Genomic DNA, 16615 nt, shown 5'->3' with positions numbered 1-16615 from the left:
TCCTTATTCAATATATATAACACATGGCTTTTGAACACTATCGAATTTAAACGAGCTGGTTTTATAGGCAACCAGCAATACAATGATCAAAATTGTTCTACGACATCCGAAAAAATGTCAGGTTGTATAGTAAAGACCCTAGACTTCACCTGTTAGGTTGGCAACAAATACAAAATTAAAATTAATAAATCAAACAATTGCATTAAAACCCATTACTTCTACTTCAAGTCTTGAATTCTATAGTGAATTCTGAAATACCGGTAATGAAATTTGGGCCCCAGATGCCTTGAAAATACCCCGTTATTGGCTCAAGTGACATAACCTCAAAAATAAAAAACGTGCTCTAGCTTGGCCCTACCACTGAACACAATGGGCAAAAAAGGCAAAGACAAGAAGAAGGGCAAAGGGGCCGAGAAAACCGCCGCCAAAACGGACAAAAAACAGTCAAACAAGCTCAAAAAAGAGTTGCAAAAACTTGGAGAAGTGGGCCCCAAAAACACCAAATTCTCCCCTCACGTTTGTGTTTTCAGGAAGACATTGAGACTATCGTGTCCCAAATCGAGAAAGAGGAGAAGAAGCGCCAACAAGTGTCCGAGAGTGTCATCGGGGCCCCCACGCGCCGCCTCAACTTCACCCTCATCCCTCACCCCGACAAGGAGCAGCTGATCTTGTACGGGGGCGAGTTTTACAACGGCCAAAAAGTACCCCCTTGTTTATGAGTCACTCTTATTACCATCCCTTTCTAGACGTTCGTCTACAACGACTTGTTCTTCTACAACATTCCCAACAACACATGGACTGTTGTCAAGGCCCCTGCGGGGCCTCCGCCCCGCTGCAGCCACCAGATGGTGGCCACGTCGGCCAATAAGGGCCAGTTGTGGCTGTTTGGAGGCGAGTTTGTGAGCCCCTCCCAGGCCCAGTTTTACCACTACAGGGACCTGTGGGTGTACCACCTGGGGGCCAAACAGTGGGAGAAGATCATAGCCCCCAATGGCCCCAGTGCCCGGAGCGGGCACCGCATGGTTTATGTTAAAAAAAATCTAATTGTCTTTGGGGGGTTTCATGATAATTTGCGGGACTATAAATATTTCAATGATGTTTATTGTTTTAATACGGAGAGTTATAAGTGGACGAAGTTGGAGCCGGGAGGCACGCCGCCGGCCCCCAGGTCGGCCTGTTGCATGGTCCCCCTGAATGATGGGCGAGTCTTGATTTATGGGGGCTATAGTAAGGAGAAAATTAAGAAAGATGTGGATAAGGGGCATGTTTTCACCGATTCGTTTCTGCTGACACCGGAAAGTAAGTTCGTTTATTAATCAGTGGAGCCAACTCAAAATTTTCCGCGTTTTTTTATTTTTTTTTAAACTAAAAACTGAAAAAATTGTCAATAAAATAGTGCTATTTATAGGTCGAGAACACTTCTACATTTTTTGAAAGTTTTGTAGATTTTCTTTTAAAGTTTTACTTTACATTTTTTCAATTTTTTTATAGTTTTGTGTAGAACTTGTTTCTGGATTCTTTTCTAGATTTTTCTTAAATTTCTTGTGTGATTATTTTCTACAGCTGTTTCTAGAGCTGGCATTTGGTCCCTTATTTAGACTCTTCTATAAATACTTCTCTAGATTTTTTTAGAATTATTCTGTTGACTGTTAAACTTTTTTTTAATATTTTCTTTGAGATTCTTCGTATTTAAAAAAAATGCATACATTCGTTTAGAATTTTTCCAGGTTATTCTTTAGCGTTGTTTCTTTACTCTTTTTTAATTTTTTTATAGACACTTTTTCTACGTTCTTTAAACTTTTTTTTTGTTTTTATAGTTTTTTTAATAAAAATTTTTTTAATTAAAAAAATGAAATTAATTCTAATGTTGTTTTTTAGTATTATAATAATTTTTATTATAATAACTTCTGTTATTTATTTTGCTTTTTTGTTTTTTGCGTTTTTTCAAAATTTTTTTTCTAGTTTAGCTTAGATTTTTTTGCTAGATTATTCTCTAGTCTTTTAAAATTCTCCGCTAGACTTTTGTAAACTTTTTCTAAACACTTCTTCTACAGTCTCAAGTGTCTTTAGCATTATTTTTGTACAAAACTTAACTATAATTCTAAAAATAAGTCTAAAAAAGTGTTCGGGTTGTCCAAATTCACTCGAATTCAAAGTTGGCAACACTGATTTTAATCCCCGAGTAGTTTTCTAACCACCGCTCCCTCCAGAAAACGACACAACTGGGACCAAATGGAAGTGGGTGCAAGTCAAGCTCGGGGGTTCCCATTTTTCGCCCCGCTGTAGCATGCCCATGACCTCCACACCCAACAATACCATGGCGTATTGCTATGGTGGTGTTTTCGATGTTGAAGAAGACGACGAAAATTTAGCGGGGGTTTTCTACAACGATTTTTTTTCGCTCGATTTGGAGAAACTTGTTTGGCGAAATGTTACAATTTCGGGGAAGAACAAGAATAAAGAAAGTAAAAAAGAAGAAATTGTTGGTGATGTTGAAATGGAAGAAGAAAAGACAGTTGAGCCAACTACCATTTCAGACGATGGTGTTTTTAAAGTCACTGTTGGCCCGTCTTTGGTTGGCAGTACTGATAAAACCATTAACAGTTGTGAAATTATGGTTTTTCAACCATCACCACGTCTTAATTGTGGTTTGGCGATTAAACATGGGGTTTTGTTCTTGTATGGGGGTATGTTTGAAGATGGGGATAAACAGGTCACTTTTAGTGATTTTTATTCGATTGATTTGAAAAAATTGGATGAGTGGAAGGTTTTAATTCGGGATGATACAGCAAATCAAGAGTGGTTTGGCTCTGATGATGAGTCAAATGATGGACAAGAGGAGGAGGAAGAAAGTGAAGATGGGGAAGAAGATGAGTCTGATGATTCGGAAATGGAAACTGATCAATAAATTAAAGTGTTTGTAACAATAAAATTATTTCTTTCTATTCTGCTGTTTTTTATTCATTTCCCATATAAATTAAAAATTTGCGTTTCCCATCTAGTAACTTTGCGCGTTAAGAGGTTGGCAGCCCTGAGACCGCCATGTTAGCAGCGTCAGGGTACACTTGTGTGTTTTTTATGTTTTCCTTTAAATTGGAATATCCTTGTGTGTGTCCTTGTTTGGTTTTGTGTTATTATTAGTGTAAAGACACTTCTACAATGATTTCCTCTGATTCCAACGCCTCCTGTTGCCCTGATCCCGCTCTGCTCCTGTTCTCCAATACCAGGTTAGTTTTCTTTTGTGTGTGATCCAAAATGAAAAAAAAATTATACAAAAAGCTGTTACTAAACAATTAAATTAAGTCTACGAGGCTAAGGGCCGGTTTAAAGAGAGCTTTGTTAAAATTTAATTCATTGTTAAAATGGACCAATCACATTTGTTCAATTTGGTCACGTGATCAGTTAAACTATAATTTTGTATGTTTTATTAATATCAATGTTAAACTTCTTAAAGATATCAGAAATAGTAAGAATAAAGAGAAGAAATCGTTTTTTTTTGCGTTACTTCATGTTTAAAATATCGTGATTAAGACATATAGAGGGTGACCCAGGGGTGCGTGCATGCCCCATAACTTTTTTCTATGCTAGCTATCAGTGTGGATTTTTTTTAAACGATAGGTCTTACAATAAGGCACATTCTAAAAATTTGTTCCACAATAAAAAACCCTATTGTTTTTAATAATAAAAACCCCATTTTTTCGTTACATTTTTTGTTGAAAGACATTCTTTTAAGAATGCTATGGGAATGTCAAATTTTATGACAACGGCCTACTCAATTTTTTTCCGAAAACTCCTTCAATATTTCTTATTTTGCAAAAAATCTTACAGATTTCACATATTAGACCCCACAAACCCTATATCGACTAAAAGCTAATAAAAAATGCTATCCAATGATGCAATAAAATATAGGGTGTTGCATTTGAAAAAATCGAGTTATTGGCATTTGTAGTTTGTCATTTTCAGAAAATCGTAGTAGGCGATGGAATATCGATTCCAAGTTCGCTTTCATTGCAAAAGATGCGCTAAAGCTTAGGGAATTGACTGGAAAAAAGTTGGTTTAGTTATCTTGAATGGTTCTGAAGCTATAAATTATAATAAGAATATAATTATAATAAGATTATTTTTTCCTTATAAGAAAATTTGAAAATGAATTAGGGACGTAAATAAAAGTCAAATCTCAAATATCTTTAATGGTTTATTGTAAATTACATTACAGGTGAGTTGAAGCAGTTCATATACCAAATAAAAAAACAAAAAATCTCGTAAATATCATACATTGAAAATTTATTCACGGTTGCAAACAAGCTGCGATAAGAACTCCACAAGCGTCCTCGTGGGCCTTCCACTCATGCCCCGCCTCAAATACGGATAATCCAATCCGTTGCTGTACATCACCCCATAGGTATCCATATGCAGCCAATCGCCACACGGGACAAACTCGTTCAAAAACGCCGCCACTCGGCACGCCTCCCCATCCCTCGGCTTGAAGCCCCGCCCATAAGTCTTGACATCAACTGCCGAATGGTGCCTCGCCACCAAGTGCGTAAAATGCTCCCACAGGGGGAACCTCCACACCCTGTCCCCCGTATGCATCGACGCCGCCAGCATGTACTCCCACAGCGCCTCCGAGTTGCTGAAAACGCCACTGGCCGCCTTCCCCAGCGACTTCTTCATGTCGCTCGTCATCGTCCCCACGTCCACGATGAGGCGTGGCCAGAAGTTCTGGGCGTAGACGAGGGCGTCGGCTAGACACAGCCGCCCCGCCGTGTCCGTCGACTCGATTTTGATGCTTTTGCCGTTCATGGCCTTGACGATGTCCCCCGGCCGCATGGCCGCGCACCCGGGCATGTTCTCGCAGAGGGGGATGAGGGCACGGATGTTGAGGGGGAGCTGGAGGCCGGCCACCGCCCGGCATGCGGCGACCACGCACGCGGCCCCGCCCATGTCCCCCCGCATCTTCTCCTGCTTGCCGCACGGCTTCAGGCACAGCCCACCGCTGTTGTACGTGATGCCTTTGCCAATCAGAACGACGGGGCGCTCGTCACGCGCCGCCCCGTAGTAGCTCAACTCGAGGAAAATGGGCGGTTCGCATGAGCCTTGCGCCACTGCCAGGAAGGCGAACATCTTCTGAGTCTCCGCCCACCCGCGGACTTTCACCTCGACGTTCACGCCCGATTTGCAGAGAACCTCGACGGCGTTTTGGGCGAACGAAGTGGGCGTCATGTAGTTGGCCGAGGTGTCCATCAATTGGCGGGCGAGGTTCTGGGCGGCGGCTTTCTGGAGCCCGATCTGCCAGCCCGTCCAATCACAGTCGTCCCATAGCTCCAGCTGGGGGATCAAGAGTTGGTGCTCCTTTTGCTTCTTCTCCTGGAAGAGCCACACCCCGAGGGCGGCGCCTTCGGCGGAGCTCTCCGCGTGTCCGAAGCTTTCGACGAAGATTTTGGTGGCGCGCAGGTCCTGGAGGGCGCGGCAGCCGGCGGCCGCCGCTATGCGGATGGACTCCTTGCCCTCGTCCATCTGCTCGAAGACGTCGTAGCCCTGGCACTCCTTGCCCAGGCCGACGACGGCCACCGAGCTGATCTCGTTCTCCAGGTTGTAGAAGATGCGCACTTGGCCCTTGGTGGGCGGGGGGCCGGCGTAGCGCAGGAGGTCGATGAGGCGGTTGCAGACCAGGCGGTTGTAGCGCTCGCCGGTGGGGGTGAGCTTGCCGGGGTCCAGGGGGTCGTCCGGGTTGGTGTAGATGCCGAGGACGAGGCCCTTGTTCAGGTGGGCCTTGCAGGGGTCGTCGTCCTTGTTCTGCTGGCCGCAGCCCACGCCTCCCGACGTGTAGCGGCGCACCAGGAGGTGGCGCGGGGCCTTGAGGAGGTGCCCGATTATGCGAAGTGCCATTTTCTTACTTACTGGTCGGAGGTTTGCTTCATTACTCACAATTTTTGGGTTTGGGAGGATTTGTGTCAGAAAATTTTCGAATGATTTTTTTGTTTATTTGGTTACGTTGGCGATTGAAAGCGGGGGGAAAATCAAAACGGCGGCTTGGTTAACGGATTTTATTGAGATTTTTTTTAATACATCATGCATAAATAACAGTGGTTTAACATTATTATTATTCTCGTTTTCTGCACGGGTTTCGTACGGTTTGTACAGGCTAATAATAAAATAGCTTCTCAAGTCGATTTAAGATATGTATAGTATTGCTACCTCTACAATATGCATAATACTGATTTTTTTTACCGACTTTCCTATTGAAACTTCGCACAATACTAATTTATACAGTTTCAGTGGTTAATTTTTAAACTAGAGTCATCTCGGTTTCAATAAGCACAAAAATTTAAGTTAGTTTTTAACGTTTATTTTAATGTTCTTCAACAATAAAGTTTTGAATTTTCCAGGATTTTTCTAGAAGTGTTTATTTTATCTGGAAAATTTTTACAACTTCGAATTTTTTGGTTCATTGTCATTTGCCACATTTTCAAATCCCGTAGTTCTAGTTTTTTACAAAATAAACTAATGAATTCTGATAAACTATTTGTTCCAAAAAAAAAAATTGAAATTTGAATATAATCCGGATTATTTGAAGCCCCCACTTGAGCTTTTATTATAATTATAAAAATTTATAATTATAAAAAGAAATTTCTTTACAAATTTTTTTAAGTGTTTATTTTCAAACATTTTTACAAAAATCTGATTTCTGGAACTGCATTTTTCGGCCTATTTTATTTAAGAAAAATTATTTAATACAATATTATTTCTAAACAGCATCATTTAAAAATTGTAAAATATTTTTCGCTCCAAATTTTTCGGATATAATAAAAATCACTCAAAAGTTGTTTCGGGTTTAAATTAACCTGGAACTTGTCGTGTTATTTCGGAAAATGAGAAATTTTCACATTTGGTGTTCCTTAGGTTTACGTTATTATTTAATTATTTAATCATTACTAAAATTATAAAAAAAATCGGTGAAATCCGGTTATAATTGGATTTTTTTAATTAATCCACGTAAAACTTTATATTTGACAAATTTAAGTAAAATTCTCTTCATTCCCGGATTATTTGATTAAATTTTTGGCGAAAATTTTCACAAATTTGAATTTTTTGGTTTAAATTTCCGTTTTAAGTATGAATTTATTCACTTGAAGCTATTATATTTCGGTTTTTTTTTATAAATTCATTTATAAAATTCATCCAATTAGCGATCGTCGAAATTGATTGTATTTTTCCGCGATTTTACAAATAACAATAAAGATTATTTACTTAAGACTTTTTTTTTCATTTTTTTGTGTTCATTTTAGTAAAAACTTAATTAATAATAAAAAAATTAATTTTGTTCCTACTTCCGAAACTACTTCATTTTTAATAAATTTTGTACAAGAATTTATTGCCTATTTTATATAAGAAAAATCGTTTACTGTACATTTCTAAAACGCATGTTGAAAAATTAGAAAATATTTTTTAACTCCGGATTTTTCCGGTTATAAAAAAATACTTAAGTACGCGTAAATATTTCCAAGTTTTTAGGAGTTTGTATGATTTTTTTAAAAAGATTTGAATTAACCTGAAACTCAATTATAATAATATGTTTATGTTTTCTGAAATTTTTTACAGTTTCGGAGTCCTTGGTTCATCTTAATAAAGAAATGTCATTTGACACGTTTTCAAACAGCGTAATTTAAAAAATAGGAAATTTTATTGTAATTTCGCCTTTTTCTCATTCTCATAAACTTTTCATATTTCTTGTATTATAAGAAAAAATAAAATTCGCTGAAATTCGGCTATAATCTGATTATTTAAATCCATTTACTTAAAACTTTCGTATATTTTATAGATATTATTTGAATTACGGACGTTCCGAGATTATTTGGTTAATTTTTCCGGATAGATTTATACAAATCTTAAAATTTCCGGTTATTTTACAAAACAAAAGTCATTCATTATATTTCTTAAACGAATGTTTTAAAAATTAGAAAAAAAATTTGACTCCAGATTTTTCGGTTTTAAATTTAAATTTCTTTTACATAAGAAAAATCAGTGATAAAATGACAAAAAGTAGTGATAAAAACCACAGTCGAATTGAAACTACATAATTTTACTCACAAGCTACATGTTTCGGTCAATAATCAAATGTCCATCTTCAGGTTCATTAAATTGCAAATAAACATTGTTTTTTCTATTAACCACCTTTTTCTGAAAATTAAATTCTTGGCCATCTCTCACAAAAATCACTTCAATTTTTCCGTGAAATTTACATAAATTTGGATTTTCCGGATCATTTTACGTCAAACATGTTATTTACCACATTCCAAAACCGCTTATTTTAAAAAACTGGAAATTTTTTGCAATTAATTTTGACAGATTTCTTAAAACTAGAATTTTAGTTAGAGATTCTTATTTGTCTTTAGCTAAATTTGAACGTAAGACGCGGTTTTTATTCAAATTTTTACGTTATTTCAATCTAATTTGAGTATTAATTTGTTTGGCCTTTATTTGAACATTTTTCAACAAGTTCCAAATTAGGCCTGAAGTAGGAAGAAACGACCGTTTTTCCATTTTTTTTTCCAATGTATTTATTTATTGGACTTATTGAAACCGAGCTAACCGTCGATTTTTCCCCGATGTACACAAATTTGTACACATCTAAAAATTCCTATTTTTGAAAATTGATCGTAAAATTCTAATCGAAACTGTGCAGCAAAATTTTCAAGCCAGAAATTTCTAATTTTTGGTTAGACTGGCCTGAAAAAGTTAAATTGGCAACACTGAATAGAATTACAGGTTCCTTTATTTCGCAAAATGAAATTAATCACTTTTGTAAAAAGCGACACAATTTATTTTGATTTTTGGCAAAACAATATTTCGACGCTAATGTGACGACAGAAGTGACCAGAATTTCGGAAAAACACAATCGTATAGTTTTTTTGAAAATTTTGGAATCCTTCCAAAAAATTCCTAGAGAATTGGAGTTGTTTTAAAGCTTTCTTTACACTTGATACAGTTAAATTTATTAAAATTTGGTATATGCTTAAGAGTATATAAATTGTATCGTTTCAGATGTTCTATCTCCATTTGTTCTTCAGATACAAGGCTAACTTGATTTTTTTTAAATAGGCAATAAATTCTTGTACAAAATTTATTAAAAATGAAGTAGTTTCGGAAGTAGGAACAAAATTAATTTTTTTATTATTAATTAAGTTTTTACTAAAATGAACACAAAAAAATGAAAAAAAAAATAAATAAAAAAGTCTTAAGTAAATGGAGTTAAATAATCTTTATTGTTATTTGTAAAATCGCGGTAAAATACAATCAATTTCGACGATCGCTAATTGGATAAATTTTATAAATAAATTTATAAAAAAAAAAAAACGAAATATAATAGTTTCAAGTGAATAAATTCATACTTAAAACGGAAATTTAAACCAGAAAATTCAAATTTGTGAAAATTTTCGGCAAAAATTTAATCAAATAATCCGGGAATGAAGAGAATTTTACTTAAATTTGTCAAATATAAAGTTTTACGTGGATTAATTAAAAAAATCCAATTATAACCGGATTTCACCGATTTTTTTTATAATTTTAGTAATGATTAAATAACTAAATAATAACGTAAACCTAAGGAACACCAAATGTGAAAATTTCTCATTTTCCGAAATAACACGACAAGTTCCAGGTTAATTTAAACCCGAATTCCAGAAATCAGATTTTTGTAAAAATGTTTGAAAATAAACACTTAAAAAAATTTGTAAAGAAATTATAATAAAAGCTCAAGTGGGGGCTTCAAATAATCCGGATTATATTCAAATTTCAATGTTTTTTTTTGGAACAAATAGTTTATCAGAATTCATTAGTTTATTTTGTAAAAAACTAGAACTACGGGATTTGAAAATGCGGCAAATGACAATGAACCAAAAAATTCGAAGTTGTAAAAATTTTCCAGATAAAATACACTTCTAGAAAAATCCTGGAAAATTCAAAACTTTATTGTTGAAAAATTATGGTTCTATGGCATAACACATGCATACCTTACTTTGATCGAAACTTTAAAAAAAATCGAAAATTTTGAAAAATGTAAGATTTTATGAGCCTTGGAAATGTTGTCTTTATCTCTCGTTAGCTCATTAACCAAAAAAGTTAAAAATAATTGTTAAAATAACACTTTTACCTGAAAAAGAACACGTTTTAATTAAGAAATTTTAAACACGGAATACTTGATTTTTATGCTACACATCGTTAATAACAGTATTTTCAAAGCTAACTTAGTTTTACTATTCACGAAAATTTTTGAATTTTTATTTTTTTACATTTTAATAAAAGTAAAGGTGGGTATCATGTTACATCACTGAATTCATAAAAAAAATTGACCCTTCGTGCCATTTAAAAAAAATCAAGTTAGCCTTGAATTTTCAAAATAAATGACGATAAAAATTTGAAAAAGCTCTCAGATGATTTAACTGTTCCCCAAATTTCAAGGTTTTCTGTTAATCCATACTTTTGAGCCACTCTGTATGTCTAAAGTGTAAAGGGAGCTTTAAAAAAAATCCAACTCTCTAGGAATTTTTTCCACCGATTGCCTTATTTTTTGCAAATTTATTCAAACTCTGGCCGCTTCTCAATTGACCCATCTGATTGGTCCATTCGAGCACTAACTTACAAGGCTGTTATCTGCATTTTGCTGTCATTCGTGTTGGTGCTGATCTGATGACCAGCATGTAGCTATAGCTATGTCTGCGACTGTGCTAAAGATGCACTCGTGGACTCCTTAACAATGTGGCTATTTTTGCAATTTTTCTCGTCCAGCCAATCATACATGGGGTACTCACAGCAGAGCAGGAACTTGAGAAATTGGGGCACTTCGACGTAGATTCCAGGCGGGATGGGGATCAGGGGGCTCGTCGAAGACTTGTAGTAGCGATATTCGGAAATGCTGGAAATTTTTATGAATTTTTTTTCGCCAAAATCCTCAACGTACTCTCGGTATTTGTCGTCGGAAGACCGTTCCAGGAGCGGAATTCCCGACAGGAACAATATAATAAGGGTTGTGAAAATGGGGGACAAGATGGCGATCCACTCAAAGCCCTCTAGGACGTTCAAGGATATGACGAAGATGCCCCACCAGAGGACGATCTCTCCGAAGTAGTTCGGGTGGCGTGACAGCCGCCAAAGACCTCGAGCAAAAAAAAAATTTTGAAAAAAATTTTTCAAAGTTTTTGGCTTACCGTCATTGCACCATTTGCCCTGATTTTCGGGGTCTTGCATGAATGAAAATTTCTGCAAGTCGGCGTAAGTTTCGGCGAGAAAGCCGACTACGAAGAAACAAGTGCCGGTCGAGTCTAGAGTTGTCATTGTTTTGGGGGCTGGGGGGATGGAGTGACGTGGAGAGTTGATTATGATGACGGGGAGGCTCACCACGTACACCCAAACGGCCTAAATGTTGTTTTTTTTTAGAAATATGCGCACAAAAACGACAAAAATAACATCATTTTTATGTTATGTGAAAAAAACTGGTGAAAATGGAAGCAACATTATTAAAAAAATGAAGACATTTTGGCGAAAAATATTTTTTTATTGCTTTAATGAAATGTCACATAAAGAGTTGTAAGGTCTGGTTTTCGATCTATTCGAGCAAAATTTTGCGGAATAATATTTTTTTTATTATTTAAAAATGTGCTTAGATGCTCAAAAATTCCTAATTCTTGTAATAATTTTAGCTCAAAAACACTCGAAAAAGGCATAAATTAAGTCATTTCCTGACCCAGTTATAGAGTTTTTCGGTTAAAATAGGTCGTTTTTCGGACAAACTCATCAAAATCTATCACAAACAGGTGATTTTTGATCTCAAAATCGTGTTTAAACACTTGGAAAAAGGCAAAAATTTAGTCATTTTTGATCCAAGTTTGGAATTTTCTAAATCTTACATAGAAAGCTAATAAGTTTCAATCTAAACTTGAGCAAAATAACTGTTTATTTATTCAAAAGTGGGCTTGAAATCTTGAAATGGACTTAAACTCTCGATAAAAAGGCAAAATTCTCAACATAAAGTTATAAAAAATGTAAAAATTAAGTCATTTTCTGACCCAGCTATAAACCTTTTCGGTGTTTTTTTTAAAGAAATCTCGTAGAAAGTGAGTTTTTAGGGACAAAAGCAAATAATAAATTACGTTTATTTCGATCGTATGATGAACTTTTTGACATGATTGAGCAAAATTTTGCAAAATAAGTGATTTTTTTTCACAAATGTACTTAAAATGCCCAAAAAATTAAAATTTTCGAAATAAATTTACGGGTTCGTTCGAGTGAAATCTTGTGAAAAAGTAGATTTAGCTCAAAAATATTTCAAATAACGCAAAAATTATGTTTTTTAGTTTAAAATAGCTCATTTTTCGCACAAACTCATAAATCTATCACAAACAGGTGAGTTTTGATCTCAAAATCGTGTTTAAACACTTGGAAAAAGGCAAAAATTTAGTCATTTTTGATCCAAGTTTGGAGTTTTCTGTATTGTTTTAAAGAAATTTTCCATAGAAAGTTAATAAGTTTCAATCTAAACTCGAGCAAAATAGCTGTTTTTTTATTCAAAAATGGTCTTAAACTCTCGATAAAAAGGCAAAGTTCTCTACATAAATTTATAGAGAAGGTAAAAATTAAGTCATTTCCTGACCCAGTTAATGACTTTTTCGAATGGTTTTAAAGAAATCTTGCAGAAAAAGTGAGTTTTTGTGGTTAAAACAAAACAAATGACGTTTATTTCGATCGTAAAATATTTTTTTTAATTTTTTTGTTTTTTTTTTTAATATAATTGAGCAAAATTTTGCAAAGCAAGTGAGTTTTTTTGTTCAAAAATGTCCCTAAAATGATCAAAAAAGGCAAAATTTTCGAGATAAGTTTAAAGGCTTGTTCGTGTGAAATCTTGTAAAAAAATAGGTTTAGCTGGGAAAATATTCCCAAGGAGACAAAAATAATTCATTTACTTTATTATAAGTTTTTTTATTCAAAAACGTTCAAAATGCTCGAAAAAAAACTAAAATTCTCAACACATAGACTTGTCAGAATAAAATCTTGAAAGTAAAATAATGTTATCTTGAAATTTGCAAATTTGAAACTTGCAAAATATTACAAAAAGTGAGTTTTGAGCTCGAAATCGAGCTTAGATTATTCGAAAAAGACAAAAATTTGATTTATTTTAAAACAATTAAAAAATTTAATTAAGTTTTTTTAATTTTATCGTAAAAGATGCAAATTTACGATTTGCTTGAGCGAAATCTTGCAAAATAAATATTTCTTTATTCAGAAACGTTCTTAAACGGTTAACATTAATTTACATATACTGTAGGCTTCGAGAGTTCGAGTAAAATCTCGAAAAAGAGAAATTCAGCGAAATCTCCTGAAATAATTATTTTAATAATTAAAATAAAGATTTGAACTCAAAAACGTGCATAGACATTTGAAAATTGAACATTAATTAGTCATTTTTGACACAATTATAGAATTTTTGTGATTGTTTTAACGAAATTTCACAGATCAGGAAATTTTTTATTCAGAAATGCATACATGTACTCAAAAAATCCAAAAGAAAATTAGTGAATTTCTAATAGAAAAAGAGTGTTTTCGGCGAGAAAATACTAAACAACACAATTTTATTGGCCTGCATGAGCAAAATCTTGCCCAGAAATTAATTTTTAGCTCTAAATTATTCTTAAGAAACAAGGATAATACTTGACATTTTCGACTGAAATTTGTACTTTGTCGAACAGTTTTAAACGAAATCTCAAAAAATTAGTAAGATAAATGTTTAAAAAACCAGGTATGACGTAATTTTCAATCAAATTCTGAGATTTTTCAAAGAGTTTTGATGGGATCTCTCAGAATACGTGAGCTTTTTGTTCAGAAATGTACTTAAACGTTTAAACAAATACAAAAAACAGTAACAATTTGTCAATTTTAAGTAAAAAAATGTATTTTTCAAGTCATTTTTTTAATGAAATTTTGCAAAAAGAGGGTTTCTGTTTACGTCAAAAAAACTAAAACCGTAAAAAAGAAAAAATACGTCATTTTTAACGTAAATATGCTATTTCTCCAAATGTTTGAGCTAAATTTTGCAAAATTATTAGATTTTTTGTCGAAAAATCTGCTTCAATCATCAAAAAAAAAACTAAAAATAACGTCATATTTTGACCTATTTGATTTTTGGCTCAGTTGAAGAAGAATCTTTGAAACCTGTTAATTTGTAATTAAAAAAATCAAAAAAATAAAAATAAAAATATCTCAGAAATTTGATAATTACTATTATTTACCTATATGAACAATTACTTGTTAAAAATGAAGTTACAATAACTCCTGGATTTGTAATTAAAAAACTTCCAAAAAAAGCAAAAACAACATAAAATTACCAGATTTCCGAATTTATTCACCTGAAAAGTCCAAAAAATCGCAAACCGAATCGTGTTACTCTTCTTGTCCTCAAACTGCTTATCTCTCCCAATTTTGATTATCCTGTACAGGAGATAACCGGACAAACGCATCCCCCACAAACATACAAAAATTGTAACCATAAGTTGGCGACTGTCGTAGCTTTTCTATGATAAAAAAATTTTGTCTAAAAATTAAAAAAAAAAGTGGGTGGTAAAAATTACCTTGCCTCCACTTTGGCCGCAAAAAAATGTAAGAAGTGCAATGATAATAAAATTGATGCCTCCAGCGAAATCGGTCACTTTGTCCATTTGAAAAGTGGCCGCAATTATGAAGAAGATTATTTGCATGGTCACTGTGACAATTGCACTGATGGCAAAGTGGTTTTCGTCCAGGATTTCCACAGCCATTTTTGGGGATTTTGGTCACGCCCTGGTCCTAGACACAGTGGTACATTTTCAGTGTCGTGCAGTATAGTACAAAAAAATCAATTCAGCATCCAAGTTAAAACACAAATGTGATGATCGATTTAACAAACGCCATGTTTATCGCAGCACCCATCTTTTTCCGAATCTTGTGAGATGAAACGAGCAACGAACACAAAATTTTGGCGATTTTGTGGCCAAATTAAGCAAAATCGGGGTCGGAATGCAATGTATTCAACTCACAGAACATTTTGTTGGGGATTGGTCGTCGCGACGCCGACGTCGTTGCTTCCCTTTCTGGGTCAGACACAGCACTGACGAGAGAAATGCGCAAACATCGACTCTGATCAAGATTTTTCCCAAAATTTTCCGACTCGATTAACTATAAGTTGTAAAACCTCCAGTAACAAATAAGTGCACAGTTAACACACCCAGTGCTTTAGAACTGACGATGCATTCCACTTATTTTTAGAAATGTTGAGTAAAATGGCTTGAACTGTATTTATTTTGAGAAAAGTTTGAAAATGGCGCCACTAGTCGCAGCGCATTTGTGTGAAGACAGCTCCCCAAACCAGCTCCTCGAAATTCCGAAGAAACCCGAACATGAAGCCAGTTTCACATTAGCAAAATACGTTTCAATTTGCGTAGATGTATGTTTGGTTGTCAGCTTTGAAACCGTTTAATAAAATAAAAATCCGAAAAAACACTAAACACCCTCTTAAAAATGACATTTTAAGAAAGTCACTTTGCTAATAGCGAAAAACTCAATTATTTACCACAAATTGCTTCTTAATTTTTCCCACTTTTTCACCTAATTTCAATAATTATAGCTCCGCAAATGCACTATTGCAGTTTTCGCCCCATTTCACCCCGAAATCGGTTTTGTCACACAATGCCCTTTTGACCACCAATTCAACAATAAAAAAGACGTTTTTCAAAAATAAAATTATGGCCTTTTAGTTGTCGGAACAATGTTAAAAAAATTTATCTTGTCCAGCTCCGCAAATGCACTATTGCAGTTTTCGCCCAATTTCACCCCGAAATCGGTTTTGTCACACAATGCCCTTTTGACCACCAATTCAACAATAAAAAAGACGTTTTTCAAAAATAAAATTATGGCCTTTTAGTTGTCGGAACAATGTTAAAAAAATTTATCTTGTCCAGCTCCGCAAATGCACTATTGCAGTTTTCGCCCCATTTCACCCCGAAATCGGTTTTGTCACACAATGCCCTTTTGACCACCAATTCAACAATAAAAAAGACGTTTTTCAAAAATAAAATTATGGCCTTTTAGTTGTCGGAACAATGTTAAAAAAATTTATCTTGTCCAGCTCCGCAAATGCACTATTGCAGTTTTCGCCCAATTTCACCCCGAAATCGGTTTTGTCACACAATGCCCTTTTGACCACCAATTCAACAATAAAAAAGACGTTTTTCAAAAATAAAATTATGGCCTTTTAGTTGTCGGAACAATGTTAAAAAAATTTATCTTGTCCAGCTCCGCAAATGCACTATTGCAGTTTTCGCCCCATTTCACCCCGAAATCGGTTTTGTCACACAATGCCCTTTTGACCACCAATTCAACAATAAAAAAGACGTTTTTCAAAAATAAAATTATGGCCTTTTAGTTGTCGGAACAATGTTAAAAAAATTTATCTTGTCCAGCTCCGCAAATGCACTATTGCAGTTTTCGCCACATTTCACCCCGAAATCGGTTTTGTCACACAATGCCCTTTTGACCACCAATTCAACAATAAAAAAGACGTTTTTCAAAAATAAAATTATGGCCTTTT

The 16615-nt window shown here is 34.7% G+C and overlaps 3 protein-coding genes across 4 annotated transcripts; 1 reads left to right on the top strand and 2 right to left on the bottom strand.

Moving 5' to 3' along the window:
* Positions 1-153: 153 nt before the first annotated feature.
* LOC659553 (uncharacterized protein) lies at positions 154-2945 on the top strand. The gene is made up of 4 exons (XM_961496.5): positions 154-483; positions 531-701; positions 747-1299; positions 2211-2945. The coding sequence occupies exons 1-4, from the start codon at positions 370-372 to the stop codon at positions 2906-2908; spliced, it is 1536 nt and encodes a 511-aa protein (XP_966589.1). The 5' UTR covers positions 154-369; the 3' UTR covers positions 2909-2945.
* A 1232-nt stretch (positions 2946-4177) lies between these two features.
* LOC661414 (cytosol aminopeptidase) lies at positions 4178-6015 on the bottom strand. The gene has a single exon (XM_967571.4). The coding sequence runs from the start codon at positions 5887-5889 to the stop codon at positions 4285-4287; it is 1605 nt and encodes a 534-aa protein (XP_972664.1). The 5' UTR covers positions 5890-6015; the 3' UTR covers positions 4178-4284.
* Positions 6016-6033: 18 nt separating this feature from the next.
* Positions 6034-15363, bottom strand: LOC656714 (uncharacterized protein). Of its 2 annotated transcripts, XM_064356876.1 has the most exons (7): positions 15066-15363; positions 14622-14835; positions 14400-14564; positions 11208-11415; positions 10961-11156; positions 10812-10915; positions 6034-10762 (listed from the first exon to the last, which is right to left on the bottom strand). In XM_064356876.1, the coding sequence occupies exons 2-7, from the start codon at positions 14805-14807 to the stop codon at positions 10728-10730; spliced, it is 894 nt and encodes a 297-aa protein (XP_064212946.1). In that variant the 5' UTR covers positions 14808-14835; positions 15066-15363; the 3' UTR covers positions 6034-10727. The 2 variants fall into 2 exon arrangements, with proteins under 2 accessions (XP_064212946.1, XP_064212944.1); XM_064356874.1 differs by having other exon boundaries at positions 6034-10915; positions 15066-15359.
* Between the last annotated feature and the right edge of the window lie 1252 nt (positions 15364-16615).

The sequence above is a fragment of the Tribolium castaneum genome, chromosome 1 (genome assembly GCF_031307605.1).
Source record: "Tribolium castaneum strain GA2 chromosome 1, icTriCast1.1, whole genome shotgun sequence".
NCBI classification, from domain to species: domain Eukaryota; kingdom Metazoa; phylum Arthropoda; class Insecta; order Coleoptera; family Tenebrionidae; genus Tribolium; species Tribolium castaneum.
The sequence above is the reverse complement of the archived record's forward strand: the minus strand, read 5'-3'. Positions and strand labels throughout refer to the sequence as shown.